The 14,699-nt window shown below is 53.0% G+C and overlaps 6 protein-coding genes across 6 annotated transcripts; 3 read left to right on the top strand and 3 right to left on the bottom strand.

Annotated features, from left to right (window-relative positions):
- The first annotated feature begins 352 nt into the window (after positions 1-352).
- Positions 353-2,272, top strand: capA (adenylate cyclase-binding protein). Its single transcript, XM_025570611.1, has 3 exons — positions 353-643; positions 698-999; positions 1,053-2,272. The coding sequence occupies exons 1-3, from the start codon at positions 425-427 to the stop codon at positions 2,080-2,082; spliced, it is 1,551 nt and encodes a 516-aa protein (XP_025434430.1). The 5' UTR covers positions 353-424; the 3' UTR covers positions 2,083-2,272.
- Positions 2,273-2,895: 623 nt separating this feature from the next.
- BP01DRAFT_405886 (uncharacterized protein) lies at positions 2,896-5,750 on the bottom strand (the record flags this gene model as incomplete). Its single annotated transcript, XM_025578748.1, has 2 exons — positions 5,153-5,750; positions 2,896-5,025 (listed from the first exon to the last, which is right to left on the bottom strand). The coding sequence occupies exons 1-2, from the start codon at positions 5,417-5,419 to the stop codon at positions 2,896-2,898; spliced, it is 2,397 nt and encodes a 798-aa protein (XP_025434429.1). The 5' UTR covers positions 5,420-5,750.
- Positions 5,751-6,263: 513 nt separating this feature from the next.
- On the top strand, positions 6,264-7,461 carry BP01DRAFT_353602 (uncharacterized protein). The gene is made up of 2 exons (XM_025574224.1): positions 6,264-6,606; positions 6,763-7,461. The coding sequence occupies exons 1-2, from the start codon at positions 6,471-6,473 to the stop codon at positions 7,233-7,235; spliced, it is 609 nt and encodes a 202-aa protein (XP_025434428.1). The 5' UTR covers positions 6,264-6,470; the 3' UTR covers positions 7,236-7,461.
- BP01DRAFT_353600 (exocyst subunit SEC5) lies at positions 7,416-10,712 on the bottom strand. The gene is made up of 2 exons (XM_025574223.1): positions 8,268-10,712; positions 7,416-8,210 (listed from the first exon to the last, which is right to left on the bottom strand). Exons 1-2 carry the CDS (start codon positions 10,653-10,655, stop codon positions 7,479-7,481), a joined length of 3,120 nt encoding a protein of 1,039 aa, XP_025434427.1. The 5' UTR covers positions 10,656-10,712; the 3' UTR covers positions 7,416-7,478.
- A 433-nt stretch (positions 10,713-11,145) lies between these two features.
- BP01DRAFT_312411 (isocitrate dehydrogenase (NAD(+)) IDH2) lies at positions 11,146-13,096 on the top strand. The gene is made up of 5 exons (XM_025572481.1): positions 11,146-11,395; positions 11,471-11,536; positions 11,713-11,799; positions 11,865-11,987; positions 12,052-13,096. Exons 1-5 carry the CDS (start codon positions 11,306-11,308, stop codon positions 12,841-12,843), a joined length of 1,158 nt encoding a protein of 385 aa, XP_025434426.1. The 5' UTR covers positions 11,146-11,305; the 3' UTR covers positions 12,844-13,096.
- BP01DRAFT_333834 (uncharacterized protein) lies at positions 13,094-14,570 on the bottom strand. Its single transcript, XM_025573135.1, has 4 exons — positions 14,257-14,570; positions 13,987-14,132; positions 13,688-13,880; positions 13,094-13,593 (listed from the first exon to the last, which is right to left on the bottom strand). Exons 1-4 carry the CDS (start codon positions 14,438-14,440, stop codon positions 13,256-13,258), a joined length of 861 nt encoding a protein of 286 aa, XP_025434425.1. The 5' UTR covers positions 14,441-14,570; the 3' UTR covers positions 13,094-13,255.
- Positions 14,571-14,699: the final 129 nt, after the last annotated feature.

The following is a 14,699-nucleotide window of genomic DNA, read 5'->3' as shown; positions in this document are numbered from 1 at the left end:
GGGAGAGCATCATCTGTCAGTCAACATCATTCCACTAGCATCATCCTCTTAATTGTTGCTGCCTTCCACAGCAATCTCTTTTCTTTGCTCAGCAGCCTGACTCTCTCTTTGATTCTGCTGCTGTTCAACATTTGAATCGCACAGCCTGCGTCCGATCCGCACGCTTCCCTTTGACCTAGTCTCTCCCTGTTATTCTCCGATAGTTGTCTCCTTACTTTGACAGGGGCTCTTAACATGGCGTCAGGAAGCCACATGCATAATCTCACAACCCTCATCAAGCGGTAAGTTGCGACCAAAGCGCCGGCTGAATAGGAAACACTCAAGCCCATTCAATCCCTCTTCAAGCTCATGTCATTGTTCTGTACCATACTGACTATGTATACCTCGCTACAGGCTGGAAGCCGCGACTTCCCGCTTGGAAGACATGGCGATGTCGCTGGACGACCCAAACTCGCCCAAGACCATCGGTGCTGTCGCTGCGCCTGAAACAGCCACACCCGAGACTCCCAAACTGGCTCCTCCAGCGACTCCCGCAGCCCCCCCCGTGCCGCCTCAGATCCAGGACTTTGACGCACTGATCAACGGGGATGTGCGGACCTTCGTGGAGTTGGGACAGAAAATCGACGGATTAGTCGGAGAGCAGGTACGCTATGCCTCATGATACCAACAATATGCCCCCACTAACGGTTGTTATCAGTCAAGAGCCGTCCAGCAAGCCTTCGAAGCCGAGCGTACTTACCTTTACGTTTCAACCAAAGCCAAGAAGCCCGATCAGCAGCCCCCGGAGCTCATGACGGAGCTCCACAATGCCTCGGACAGCATCAACAATATTCGTGAGTCCAACCGGGCATCACATCTGTTCAATCACCTCAGCGCGGTGGCAGAGGGCATCGTTGCTCTGGGCTGGTTCTTCGCCAGCAAGCCGGCCGATTTCGTCACCGAGATCGTTGGTGGGATTGAGTACTACGGAAACAAGGTGCTCAAAGACTACAAGGAGAAGTTCGTGATCATCCACAAAACTAGCCCCTACCCTACTAACGTTATCCTTCCAGGGATCGCACCCACGTCCAGTACATCCAAGCCTACTATCAAATCTTCAAGTCGCTCGCCGCCTACCTCAAGAAACACTATCCTAAGGGTCTTACCTGGAACGATCAGGACGGTATCGACGCCCAAGAAGCTCTCAGACAGGTCAAGAGCGGCGGCAGCTCCGCTTCATCCCCTAGTGAAAGTAGAGCCGCCCCCCCTCCCCCTCCCCCTCCTCCAGTACCAACCATCAACGTCTCCGGCGGCAATGGCGGCGCTCCTCCCCCTCCCCCTCCACCCCCTGGCGTCCCCCCTCCGCCCAGCGCCTCCAGCCCTTCTCCCGACATGTCCGCTGTCTTTGACCAATTGAACCGCGGCGATGCCGTCACCTCCGGCCTACGCAAGGTCGACAAATCCGAGATGACGCACAAGAATCCCAGCCTACGAACCAGCTCCGTGGTGCCCGAGCGGCCCAGCTCGCAAGGCAGCTCCGTCTCCTCGCCCACCTCGCGGGCGCGGTCCCCAGCCCCGCCATCTACGAAGCCCAAGCCCGAGAGCATGCGCTCGCGTAAGCCGCCACGCAAGGACCTGGAGGGCAATAAGTGGTTGGTCGAGCACTTTGACAACCCCGGCGGCATCGTCGAGATCAGCGCGCAGCAGAACCACTCAATCCTGATCTCGCGCTGCAACAAGACCATCATCAAGGTCAACAACAAGGCCAACGCCATCTCCATTGACAACTGCACCGGCCTGTCCATCATCGTCGACTCGCTCGTCAGCAGTCTCGACGTCATCAAGTCCTCCAAGTTCGCCCTGCAGATTGACGGCGTCGTCCCCACCCTGCTCTTAGACCAGGTCGACGGCGCCACCATCTATCTGAGCCAGCAGAGCTTGGCCACCGAGGTCTTCTCCAGCAAGTCCACCGCCATCAACGTCATGCTGCCCCCTAAGGAGGGCACCGATGACGATACCAAGGAGTGCCCGCTCCCTGAGCAGATCAAGTCGTATGTCAAGGATGGTGTCCTGGTGAGCGAGATTGTGGAGCACGCTGGTTAAACCCAAGCTTCCTACTCTGTTTGCCCGCCCTCCTCGGGCGTGATAACCCCTCCGAGATGGGGTCAAGTTGATTTGGTGTATGTAGCATCGGACAGGGAGGTGATCCCGGCCTGCTCCGTGCCCGTAACTTAGATTTACTATGTAGATAAGGATTTAACTAAATCACACTTTTGGTGTTCAACGCATTTTCACCACCTTGCCTGTGTGCAGAACCTTCTGTGACGCTTTAGCCTATCCATGCGAGCAGGAGAGATGCTTCGACTACGTGAACTATGACGGATTGCAAGGAGGATGGAGCGTCGGAACAGACATTGACTGAGTTCATTGATCTCCGAACAATAGAGGGTGGACTCAAATGACTAAATTCTTGGTGGGAATTGTGTGAGGGACAGACAGTCATGTTTCCCTGATTAGAGATGCGAGAAGTCTCGACAAGTAAAGAATGGGGAAGTTGGGCTTCCATTACCAGGAAGCTCGTCGACCCTTGGACGATGGATAATAATCAAGGGGAATATCACACCCCTTCGGATCACGCAATGTAATTGCGCCTGAGCACAAGCATGTGTGACAAATCCAGAGAGGGTGACATCGAAGCTAAAAACATGTTGGGTATATATACTAGTCCCGTTGATAAACGCCGCGCCTGGTCAGGCGGAGCGAGAAGTTTCTGAACGAAACTGGAGATATGATCAAGATGAGAGATGAGCCGGCATCTCATGCATTTAACACATTAATTGTTAGTCAGGAAAGAGTGATTGAGAATTACCCCAGAGTGAGAAAGACAATGCCTCCGAGCGGGCGCAAAATTCAGTACTAGCGGTATGACTGGTCGTGCTGTGTCGGACACAGGCGAATCGTTGCATCAGCGTCTGACTCATAGTGCTGTTGGAAGTGTCGATGTCTGTGGACATCCAGTCCCCTCAATCGCTGAGCAAGGAGGCTGTCACCAATGTCGATTCCGTTGGACGGATAGCCAACGTATCCGTTCTCTCCCTTATGCAGCTTGCTATACAGTCCACTCTTAGTTTGACGCTTCTCAGGCAAATCTGCACAAGGTGAAATCTGGGATATTCCCGATAGTGGATAGGCCTGTAAGGGATGTGTGGATGACTCTCGCGCATGACAGTCCTCGCCACCTCGAAGAGCGGACGATTCGCGGGTCGATGCTGCATGCCGCGTGGACGGACTACACCCAAAGTAAGAAGAACATCCTGGGTGAGACATCTCAGAAGAGCCATTAAGCTCAATGTTCGTGAGATGGCCAGGCGTGGACTTTCGAAGCCGCTTCTCGCCCACCGTGTTCAAGTGCGCATGATGGGCTTCTCGTGAGGCTCTGTAGGGTGAATAGCGGGGGTAAGGAAACTGAATCTCATTGCGTAGCTTCTCCTTACCGTCAGGAACTCGATTGGCAAAGACAACGCGTATAGTCGAATACAGGTAGAATCGGCCCTTCGAAGGACAGCATATGTTCAAGTGAATTAAATAACGGAGAATGGGCTTGTCCTTGGGATCTTCCGAGACATTCAAGGACGCCTCAGGACGATCAGTGCCGTAATTCTTTCGCGCGCTTAGTGGCATATCAATGGTTGGGCCCGCGGAATAGCTCCGTTGGCGAATGAACGTCTTCGTTCCAGGCTCCATGTCAGTGAGGTCGTAAGGAACAAGGAACAATTTGACGGCAGTTTTATTCGGATTCTTGATTATGACCTGTAGCTGGCCTTGTTGCGGGATCCGATAAGAGCCGCCCGGCGGCGATTTGGGCGATTCTGCCCTTCTATGCCTTTTCTCCAACATTCGAAGAAGCTCTTTCTCATTCGACCTTGTCTCGAGGGGTGAATTTAGGTGCTGGTCATTATAGATCCCACCAGGGCTTTGGTGATGATGATGCTTGCGACGTCGATTATCGCTCGAAGTGTCCTTTGGCAGGGAACTATCAAGGTCAATCATGCCCACATACGGACTGGGACTATCGTCTGCAATTGAACGCCCACAGCCTGAGGTGGGATAGCTGTAGAACACAGCAGGAAATGGAATCGTGACATGGGGCGGACACTTAAGGCTGCCTTTACATTTGCCTTTACCCAGAACCCCTATCTGTGCGGTGAAGTCCAATGGTTTGGAAGGATTTGTCGACATCCTTCCTCGGAGAATGGACTCCTCGTATGAGCCCACCATGGGCGCCAAAGCCCTGGAAGAGACTTCGGAGCCGATCGAAGGCCGTCTAGATCTGGAATTCGCGGTCTGAACGGAGGAGGCGAGCTGAAGGCTGTAACCGCAGGTCAGGGACCGTTTTGGTGGCTGGAACTGATGGGCCATAGCACTATTCCATTCTCTCATTGAGGGATCTGGCGGGAGCCGTGCCCCTCGCCCATGGGTGGTTTCAGGGATCTGCATATCCCGGAAAGTCTCCGGGGGGAGTGTCCGCCGGCGAGTGGCTTTATTATCCGAGAAGCCAATATGGCCGACATGCTCCGGCCGCGGTGGATAATCGAAATCTGTGATATTGGCTTGATGTACAAGTGGGCTTGTCGGTGCCTTGAGAATATAGCTTGATGAGAACGACCCCAGAGATGGCGCGCGAGAGCGTGCTACTGGAGTTGTAGCGAGAAGTGACGAGCTTTGTCGTTCAACTGAAGCTGGGAAAACAGGAGTGCTAAACCAGGGCGTGGTTGGAGAAGAACTGAGCGGAGAATGGTATACGTCATATGAAAAGTTAGGCAGTGGTGACTGTGATGGCTGTTGTCGACTCTGATTTTGTGAGCTTCCTTCTCGAAAGTCCCCAGAGTGTAAGGCCGAGCGAGGGCGCTCAATGTCCGCAGGCGAAGCCAGCTTCTGATCGCTCGAGGGGAGCTGACTACCCGCAGATATTGATTCTATTAGTTGATCCCTCATTGCGTAATACTTCTCGGGAGTAAACGGAGTAAGATCGTGACTGGCATCCGCCTCTCCCAGCTGTATCCATCAGGTTAGCAAGTATGCCATTGCAGATCTTACAGTGATTATAATAAGGGGCTCTCGACAAAAGAGAAGCTGCAGCAAGACTCGACTTTTCAAGGATAACGAGACATACGGAGCGATGGAAGTTCCACTTAAGATCGCCAGCATTTTTTGACCGCCGTAATGAATTCCCGCGGTCATCTGCGTCATATACATCAGAAGGCGAGGGACCTTCGGGGTGAAGGTATTTTCCGCTCGCAGACAGGGGGACTCCAGAGGAGGTATTTTGAGAGCATTCCCAGGAAGCTATGGTCTGACATTGAGTCTCTTGACCGGAAGAATGGTCATCAGACCATGGATCATTGGACCGTCCGGGGTCCAAATATTGGAAAATGGGCATGATCACCGGAAGATGGACAGATAGAGAAAGGCGTAGAGACGGCGAACATTTCAGCCCTAAGAGAAGGGAAGTCGTGCAGGAGGGGAGCAAGGAGACTAATATATTGGCAGAGAAAAGCACAGAGCTGTGGCACGTCAGGCCGAAGTGGCGGAGAAGTCACCGTGAGGTGGACTGGTGGAGTATGAGCTGGACGGGAATTGAATGGATCGACCGCGGGATGAGGCGGTTACAACATGATAAGATGATTGCGAAGCTAAACCGGTTAATGAGAACGAACAATGTGAAGAGATGAAACAGTAAATGAGAATACACAGACAACACCCCCGAGTCCACTGGAGTTGAAGATAGCCAGGAAGGTTGCAGCAAGAGCTAAAGTAGTTGGTTAGTGGTGGGGGAAAGGAATATATGTACAGTACAATAAGTTAAGGTAAAAAGAAGAACAGAATGAAATGATGGTATGAGGAGAAGAAGAAGAAGAAGGGGCAAAAAAAGCGGCATTGTATAATCGCTACAAAGTCAATACCGTCACGATATTCCAGACCGATCTATGCCGTAGAGAGAGAGAGAGAGAGAGGTATAACATTTTACTTTCCTTTCCTGCTTCCCCCCTCCATTTGTCCCACGAGTTCTCCTTGACATTGCTTTTTTATGTTCCTGAAGTATAGTGCAATTCTCTGCCATATTGTATACTGTTGTATGCACCAGAGCTATCGTGTCACTTCTTTGCTGGTGACAACGCAGAAAGAATCCTTGTTACAACCTGACGGAGACTGTGACAATACTTTCTGTACGACTCCAACTTTTTCCGGCGGTCGATGCGGCACGGGATCTTCTTCTCCCCCGATTTTCTTTCAGTTTGTTCTGTTGCGGCCTTTTTCCAAAGACGAATCAATTCGGTGGTGGGACGAAAGTAGCCTGGCAGTTTTCGCAATTGTTGCCTAATACTTACTGTGCACTTCCTACACCGTCTAACTTGACTCTTATTCCGTCGAAATTCTCACCGAAAAAATAACACCACCACCACCACTACGCACTACCCTCACTATATATCATGGCGCCCAAACGCTCCCGAGACGAGACAACCACCGACGAAAAGCGGCCTGCTGCTTCCGATGCGCCAGTCAAGAAAAGAAAGGGGTTCTCCGTCGGACCTGCCAATCTTCCCGATGGCACCTATCGTCGCAAAAGTATGTCACATCGCCCGGGCTTTCTTCGCTTCTTTTCATTTCCTCGTTTGCATCTCTGCACCATCCCAGCTCTTCCCCCGCACCCGTGAAAAAAAAATTGATTATCGTTATTTATCGCAATTCACTCACATGTATTATTCTTACACAACCATACAGCCCAGAAGATCAAGTCCGATTTGATTCAGAAAGCCAAAGTCAAGAAAGCCTATGCCAAAATCAGAGACCAAGAGCTGGCCGCCGCCCCACCCAAACCCATTTACACAGCCGATCAGCCTGAAAATGCCGGCGAGGAAGCCGAGCCCGCGTCCTTAGAACTGCACCCGGACCGCATGGCGATGTTGAACGAGCCCGAGCCGGAACCCACCCCCCAGCCGCAGCGAGCGGACAACCGCGAGCCCCGGGGCCGTCGGGTCCGGAAGCCTAAGCCTTCCGCTTTTGCGAAGGAGATGGAGCTGGCTGAGAAGCGCAGGAAAGAAGCCGAGAGGCGGAGAGAGGAGCGGGAGTTCAGACAAAAGGACCGGGAGGCTATGGCTCGGGCTAAAAGGCCGGATCAGAGTGGGAAAAGGAGATTGGGAAGGGAGAGTCAGGTGCTGTTGAGTCGGGTGCAACGCATGGTTGGATCGACATAGAGAAAACAAGGACTGGGCTACGAAGGAGAGCAAGAATGGTAAAAGTATGATACCCGCGAATTTACAAAACAGTTCGAATGATTTTTTGATATTTAGACTTCTGGGTGCATGCATCTACGTATGTATGTATGTATGTATGTATGTATGTATGTATGTATGTATGTATGTATGTTTTCATGTGTGTGTGTGTGTGTGTCTTGCGTTTCAGATCATATGCACAATCTTGCTAGCTGAAGAGAATACTCAGGCGGTAGCCTTGTGCCCTCCGCCGCTGCGTGGCTTCCGGAAACATGCGAATTCGCCCTTTGTTCTCTCTCTGAGCCGCTTGAGTGTGACCCGCATTTCGCTCAGCTCTGACTGTAATCGGGCGCGAGCTTCGTGCGTGGTTCGACGATCTAATTCCACGTATATCTGGCTCTGAATGGCGGATGCTTCATCCGTGGAGTATTGAGACATGGTTTGAGCAATGAACTCGGTATCAAGCGTCGCCTGCATTAGAGCAGCAAGGGTGTACTGAGACCGAGTACTGAAGGCGGTCAAGAGGGAAGTTGATACTTGTGTCAACATAAACATGAGAATGACCGATAGTAGCGGGGATTGCGCAGCCGAGTGCGAGCGATTGGCCGTGGTCAACAGCGTGGATGGAATTGTAGTTGTGATTTCCGTATGGACCATTACAAGTGCCAACATCGCATTATACACGTATGGCCGAACCTGCTCTGGCCGCGAGTCACTAGCTGGTTCCCAGTCGGGTCCAGCAATGCTCTCGATGATAGTCGAGTTCAGTTTGTTGATGGTCGGCTTGGTGTATGACTGGAACAACCGATCTTCGATCTGGCCGAGTACGTCTCGAATGGTTTTCGCTTCTTCCGTCAATTTCACCGAGAAGGAGTTTTCGAAGTATGCAACTAGTTGAGGAACGAGATCGGCCTGGAAAGCCTTGATGTTCGATAGAGTCAATAGTAGACGCACATTCTATAAGAGTCAGTTCTGAGCAGACCACCCAAAATGGGCCGAATGAATAGTACTCACCCTATCACGAACATCAACCGCGTCTGCTACCAGCAGGGCCGTCGACGGATCAGCAGGGGTTCTAGCGACCGTTGGTGCAGCTAGAACCCATTCATCTTCCCCGTCCGTAGATGCCGGGTGTTCCGCATTCTCGACCAGACCACTCAAAGCTTTGTAGACACTCGATACAAACTGGCTGCGCACCATGAGCAATAGCTTTGTAGGGGGTTGCGTAATGACATCTACAGAGCCTGCCTTCACCATGGCCTCGGATATATAGAGCATTCTTTGCATACCGCTGATGATGGAATTCTCAAATGCCACAAATAAACCGGGCATCTTTGTCAGATCCCTCCTTTCAGGATCTCGCGTCCAGTCTTCGAGCATCTTGCAGATCTCCGCATCCTTGCCCCAGGCCGCGCAGGCCACACGCACGGAGCGTTCACGGGCGACACTAACCAGTGACTTGAGAAGATCGTGAGTATTGCCGCTGCTCGACACCGGCTCCAGAGCCGCCATTTCACTAGCCGCTGTTCCAATGATTACCAGAAATTGACTGAGGTAGTGCACACCGCTGACCGAGTTTGAGAAAGGAGGCCAGAAGGCATACTCTTCCCAGTATTCACCGCGCTTCGGAGTGGGAAAGGGCATGTTCTTTGGATCTAACTTGAAACGTGATTCGGTAGGGGTCACCCCAAGACTTCCTGGGCTATTCGGACTCGCTGTCGAAATGGGAGACGTGAGGAGAGACACATCGTCGACCGGCGGGTCGGCGAACAGAGAAAGCACACTCTCGCGAATCAAGTTGACAAGCTCAACGGTGCCTTTCTGCAGATCCCTGACATCGCTCGAGGAGAGGCGGTGATGCTTCCGGCTTTCCCCTTCGAACCCAGCTGGTAGAAGCCTCTGCTTGCTGCCATCAATGAAGGACTGCGCTACTTCCCAGAAATCAAAGACCTCACCAAGGAGGCCCCCTTGAGATGATAGGAGCCTGGTCAAGTAGGTGTTGAGACAACCCCACAGCTCAATTACCTGATCAGTGTCGCGCATTGACTTGGATTCGGCTGAATTATCGCGTGGTGCTAGTCGAAGATAGGATGCGACTGCCTGAGGCGTGGGCTTCTCACCGCTAGCAAGCCGGCGTCGCAGGATCTCTATCTCCGACTTGCAACGCTCACAAAAGGCCGTAATCTTGGTCTTGAGGAAGTCATAGCGGCTGAGAAGCCAGACCCAGATGGGATTATCATCGACTCCTAATTCCAGCAGAGCACAGATCAATTCCATATGCTCCTCAACCGGGCCGGTCGCTGTGATGGTTGTTGAGGTAGTAGGCGCGTCGCTCAGACGCCTCCACAAATCACGCTTGAAGGCTTGAATCTGCTGCTCAACATCTATCCACATTCTCCCCATGGCCAAGATGACATGTGTTTCCTCATCAGTCAGTGCTCGGTCCATGCCAGTTGCGGTTTCCGCGATATTCTTGGCGGATTTCGCAAGAGAGCGTGCTTTGCGGAATTGTTCAAACACGGAGTCATAGTCGCGCTGCTTGATCGATTTCGACAGTTGTCCTCCAATTTCATATATATCCCTGTGTTTTTCCATCATCTCAACAACTGACTTCAACACCTGTTCTCTCTCACGGCCGCCCAAAGCCGGTCCCCACACCTCCTCAGCCTTGACGGATGCCTCCAGCAAAGGCACCCGGATCCCCTTCATGCCGTACTCGCTCTCCTTCGTGAGTGCATTCTTCCCTGGTCCCACTTCGGCGATGGCTGTGGCAGAGATGCTGTGCCTGCTGCCGGAAAGATTCCGGAAATGGCCAACCGACCTGCGGTGGCCTTGAGGACTCAAAAACTCCTCCTTTTGCCCTTGTGTCTTCATTTCTGTATAGACACTATCAATCGTGGCTTTTGCTCGGACGAACCGCTCGAAGTTCGCTTCAACGAGGACCTTCAACGAAGCAGACTTTTGGTCGATGGAGCGGGAGAGGCAGTCGAGGCCATCGAGGAGGGACTGTATCGAGGCATCGGAATGCACTTGTGAAAGGAAGAGTGAAGGTGAGAACGAGGTCGATGAGAGCAGGAAACGATTCCGTAAGCGACTATCTTCGTCTAAAGACAAGCCGCGAGCTTTGAGAATCTTGAGCACGCTGTCGCCCATTCCAAGGGGGTCCGGCTCGTCCATTTTAAGATTCTCCCGCCCATTATTGCCCTTGAATGATCCCAAATCAACACTCCTTCGAGTGCTGTTGTTGCGTTCCAGAGCGAAATAGCGCGACCGCTCCGATCGGGAGCCGCGGCGTTCCAGCGCCTCGGTCTCGTCAGGATCGCTTTCGTCCAGCTCTGCAGGCCATGCTTCGGGGTAGGCTGATGGGAGATTGTAATAACTGGCGACATCAACCTCTGACATGGTGAAGATGAGCCGAATAGCACGGCAGGAACAGTGGTGGTGGTGGTGGTGGTGGTGGTGATGATGATGATGATTGTGTGGTGAGGGAGGGAGCTAGGCTGAATGACAGACTGAAGAGGAAGATGGTTAAGACCGCGGCATAGAGTGAAACGCAGCTGTATGATTACGAAGTAGTGAACTTACCAGTGATTAAGTGAAGTGGAGCCAAGAAAGAGAGAAGTCAGATTTCCGTAGAAGGCAAGGATAGTTCATAGGAGCTTAGGAGCAGTAGTAGTGGATAAGGCTAAAACGTGCCGTGTTTGCCAGCACTTGCTGCCAGCTGCATCACCACCAGCAGGCCAGGTTAATGTTATCAGATCGTGGGTCCAATTTGGCAGCCAAAACGAGCAAACACGGCATCGGGAGCGGTGCTGCCGAGTCACGGGTCTGGGAAAGGCACTCAAACTGCTGCTTTCACACAGCAAAGCCAGTCCGCCCGCACCGACCGCCCCGAGCCCGCCGCCTTTCCCTTCCCATCCTTCTCTCCTCCTCCTCTCCTCTCTCCTCTCCTACTCTCTTCCTTGCTTTCCATCTCTCCCCTCTTCCTTCACCAATCCTTTCAATTCCTATTCTTCAACCCGCCCGTCGTTGCTTCCCGGGGCTTTGTCACAATGATTGCTGCCAGGAACTTTGTTACCCCCGCCCGCCAATGCTTGCGGACCACACGTGTGTCCCCTCGTATTGTGTCGCCTTTTTCTCAGGTAAGGATCGGATAGAGCCTTTGTTCCCGTCTGCTAGACGGCAAGCCGAACCTCATAGACTGATTATTGATATAGCTTCGCTCCTACTCCGCAGCTGCCGATGAGCGCGTCGCCAAGTTCAAGGGACAGAAGGGCTCTGATGTATGTCGCGCTTCCGGCGAACTGCCTGAACTTTTTTTCCCCATACCTGCCCGTTCACGGCCTTTGGTCCGGCCACTTCCGCCGCGACTATCGACGATTCGTCCTCCTTCTCCTAGATCCGCATACAAGTTTCCACGGAATTTCACGGAAGTGGAACTCTAACGGTTTTGATCTAGGGAAAATACACTGTCACCTTGATTGAGGGTGATGGTATCGGCCCCGAGATTTCCCAGTCGGTGAAGGACATCTTTGCTGCTGCTAAGGTAAAGCTTCATCACATTCGCCCAGCTGTGTCGCATCGCACCGTACTCATCTCTCATCAATTCAGGCCCCTATTAAGTGGGAGCCCGTCGATGTCACCCCCATCCTGAAGGACGGCAAGACCGCCATCCCCGATGAGGCCATCAAGAGCGTGCAGAAGAACTACGTTGCCCTGAAGGGTCCCCTTGCTGTAGGTATTCCATAATAACAGGGACTGCAATGAACTCCATTTGGCTCATTCGTACCCTCGATAGACCCCCGTCGGTAAGGGACACGTCTCTCTCAACCTTACCCTTCGTCGTACCTTCAACCTCTTCGCCAACGTCCGCCCCTGCCGCTCCATTGCCGGCTACAAGACCCCCTACGACAACGTTGACACCGTCCTGATCCGTGAGAACACCGAGGGTGAATACTCCGGCATTGAGCACGTTGTCGTTGACGGTGTTGTCCAGAGCATCAAGCTCATCACCCGTGAGGCCTCCGAGCGCGTCCTCCGCTTTGCCTTCCAGTATGCCCGCTCCATCAACAAGAAGAAGGTCCGTGTTGTACACAAGGCCACCATCATGAAGATGTCCGACGGTCTCTTCCTCAACCTCGCCCGTGAGATCTCCAAGGAGTTCCCCGACATTGAGTTCGACGCCGAGCTTCTTGACAACTCTTGCCTTAAGATCGTCACCGACCCTGCTCCCTACAATGACAAGGTTCTTGTCATGCCCAACTTGTACGGTGACATTCTCTCCGACATGTGCGCCGGTCTCATCGGTGGTCTTGGTCTGACCCCTTCTGGTAACATTGGTGACGAGTGCTCGATCTTCGAGGCTGTCCACGGATCCGCCCCCGACATTGCTGGCAAGGGTCTTGCCAACCCCACTGCTCTGCTTCTGAGCAGTATCATGATGCTTCAGCACATGGGTCTCAATGAGCACGCTGCTCGTATCCAGAAGGCCACCTTCGACACCCTTGCCGAGGGCAAGGCCCTGACCGGTGACCTTGGCGGTAAGGCCAAGACCCACGAGTACGCCGAGGCCATCATGTCGCGTCTGTAAGGGATTGGCTACGATTGTACTATTCCCTCTTTATACCTTGTTCTTTTCCTTTAGCCTGTGAATGACTAGACTAAATATGTACTCCAATTTCTATACGTTCCGAAATGTATGTAGATGCTACTATCTCCTTGTCTTACGACCTTGGCATGCCGAGGTACATGTACAATGGCATTGACAACCGATGACATTAATGGCCAGCACTGGCGAAATTGTGAAAACACGATTCTTGGATTGATGCACAATCAACGATCGGATGTGATGTTATGGGCATCGAGCTAAGTGCGGCGCTTCCGCGACATGTATAAGTAAGTAATGGTACATTGACAGGTAAACCCAAACGCCGACTCCTAGCTCCAGGTATCAACTCATGCAGTATTAAGACCGAAATTCATGCGAGACCGAACGACAACCCCTACGCCTGGCGTCTCCGGCCGCCCCTTCTGGTGCCTGTTCCTGCGCCTTTTCTTTCTTTCTGTTTTGACCGAGAAGCCTGGGCCCGTGTGTTCCGCGTGGTTGGCGAACCTCCAGCATCTCCATCAGCCTCATCGTCCACATCGCTATCCTCTTTAGCTGCGTCGGAAACCTCCTCATCACCCTCGTCCGACTCGTCCCCGGACTCCCCTTCGTCTTCGCCATTCCCAGAAGTCTCGATCTCGACCTGCAGTCGCGACGAGCGCGTGCCGCGTCCCGTTTGCCGACCACCACGACCAGGTTTCCGTCCTCGTGAGGGCGCGGGAGACGAGCGGGGTTCTATGTGCGAGCAAGCAGTCAGCAATCCTCTCCAGTTGCTTGCGAAGTCCAGGACGCCAGAAAACCGGAACCCAGGCAAGGGTCTCCAACGTACCATCCGTATCAGCCACCGTACTCCCCCTCCTCGACTCCGCAGGCCCACTGGGGTCCGGCGACGGCGACCCCTCCATAGCCAATCTTCTCTCAAACATCAAATCCCCGTATTCATCCTCGGGCAATTCAAACGGACAATACAACTCCCTGGTGCCATCGACATCATCGGACGTATCAGTGATCAACGAATCTTCCTAAACAGATGCGAGAGGGGGAACCCCGTGTGAACAATCAGTCAATTATAACACGCATAGCAACGCGCACAAGTCGGGAGGGGACTCCACAACTCAAGGAACTCACACGTTCATCCAGCGCCGGTAAATTGTACAAAGTCCCTAGCTTTTTCCAAATCCCCGGAATGCGAGTATGCTCTGCGTTGGCGGGCGCATATCCTTGGCTTTTCATGAACTCTGAGATGGCAATCATACGGAAGTGTTTGTGCATGCCTGTCAGGTGTAGTAGAGAGAGAGCGAGCGCGAGAGTCAGCAGCAGACCGCAAATGGCTTCAGCCATCCGCCACACTTGACGAACTGAAGGAGGACGAAGGCTCTGCGCAATTAACCCACGTACCGACAGGTTTCCACTTAATCAGTCCCTTCAATAACGCAGTTTCCTGCTCGTCTGTCCAAGGGTCCGTGACGGGGTCGTAGTCTGCGGTCGTCGGCTGGGTTTCCCCGGGGGCGGCGCTTGCGGAGGGGGTCTCGGTGGTGCCGCCGCCTGGAGGTGTGAGCTTGGCTTTCTTTCGGGGAGGCATTGGGATGACGTGTGCGTTGTGCGTATGATGAAGATGCAGAACGGGGAGATACAGAACGACTGAAGGACAAGGGGGATGGAAGTAGTATAAATGGAGGTCGGTGATGAGTTAAGTAGAGCTTCGCTGTAGCTGCACGAGTGGAAGCTCGAGCTGCGGGCGATTCCTGCGTCTCCCGCTTCGGTTTCCCGAACAAGCGGTGGCCCGGGCGTAGCTCTGGGGGAGGAACTAAGCCCGTTTCGGGTCTTAGTGAAGGCGGCCC

This window comes from Aspergillus saccharolyticus, assembly GCF_003184585.1.
Source record: "Aspergillus saccharolyticus JOP 1030-1 unplaced genomic scaffold BP01scaffold_4, whole genome shotgun sequence".
NCBI lineage: Eukaryota > Fungi > Ascomycota > Eurotiomycetes > Eurotiales > Aspergillaceae > Aspergillus > Aspergillus saccharolyticus.
This window is presented reverse-complemented; position numbering and strand designations above follow the sequence as displayed.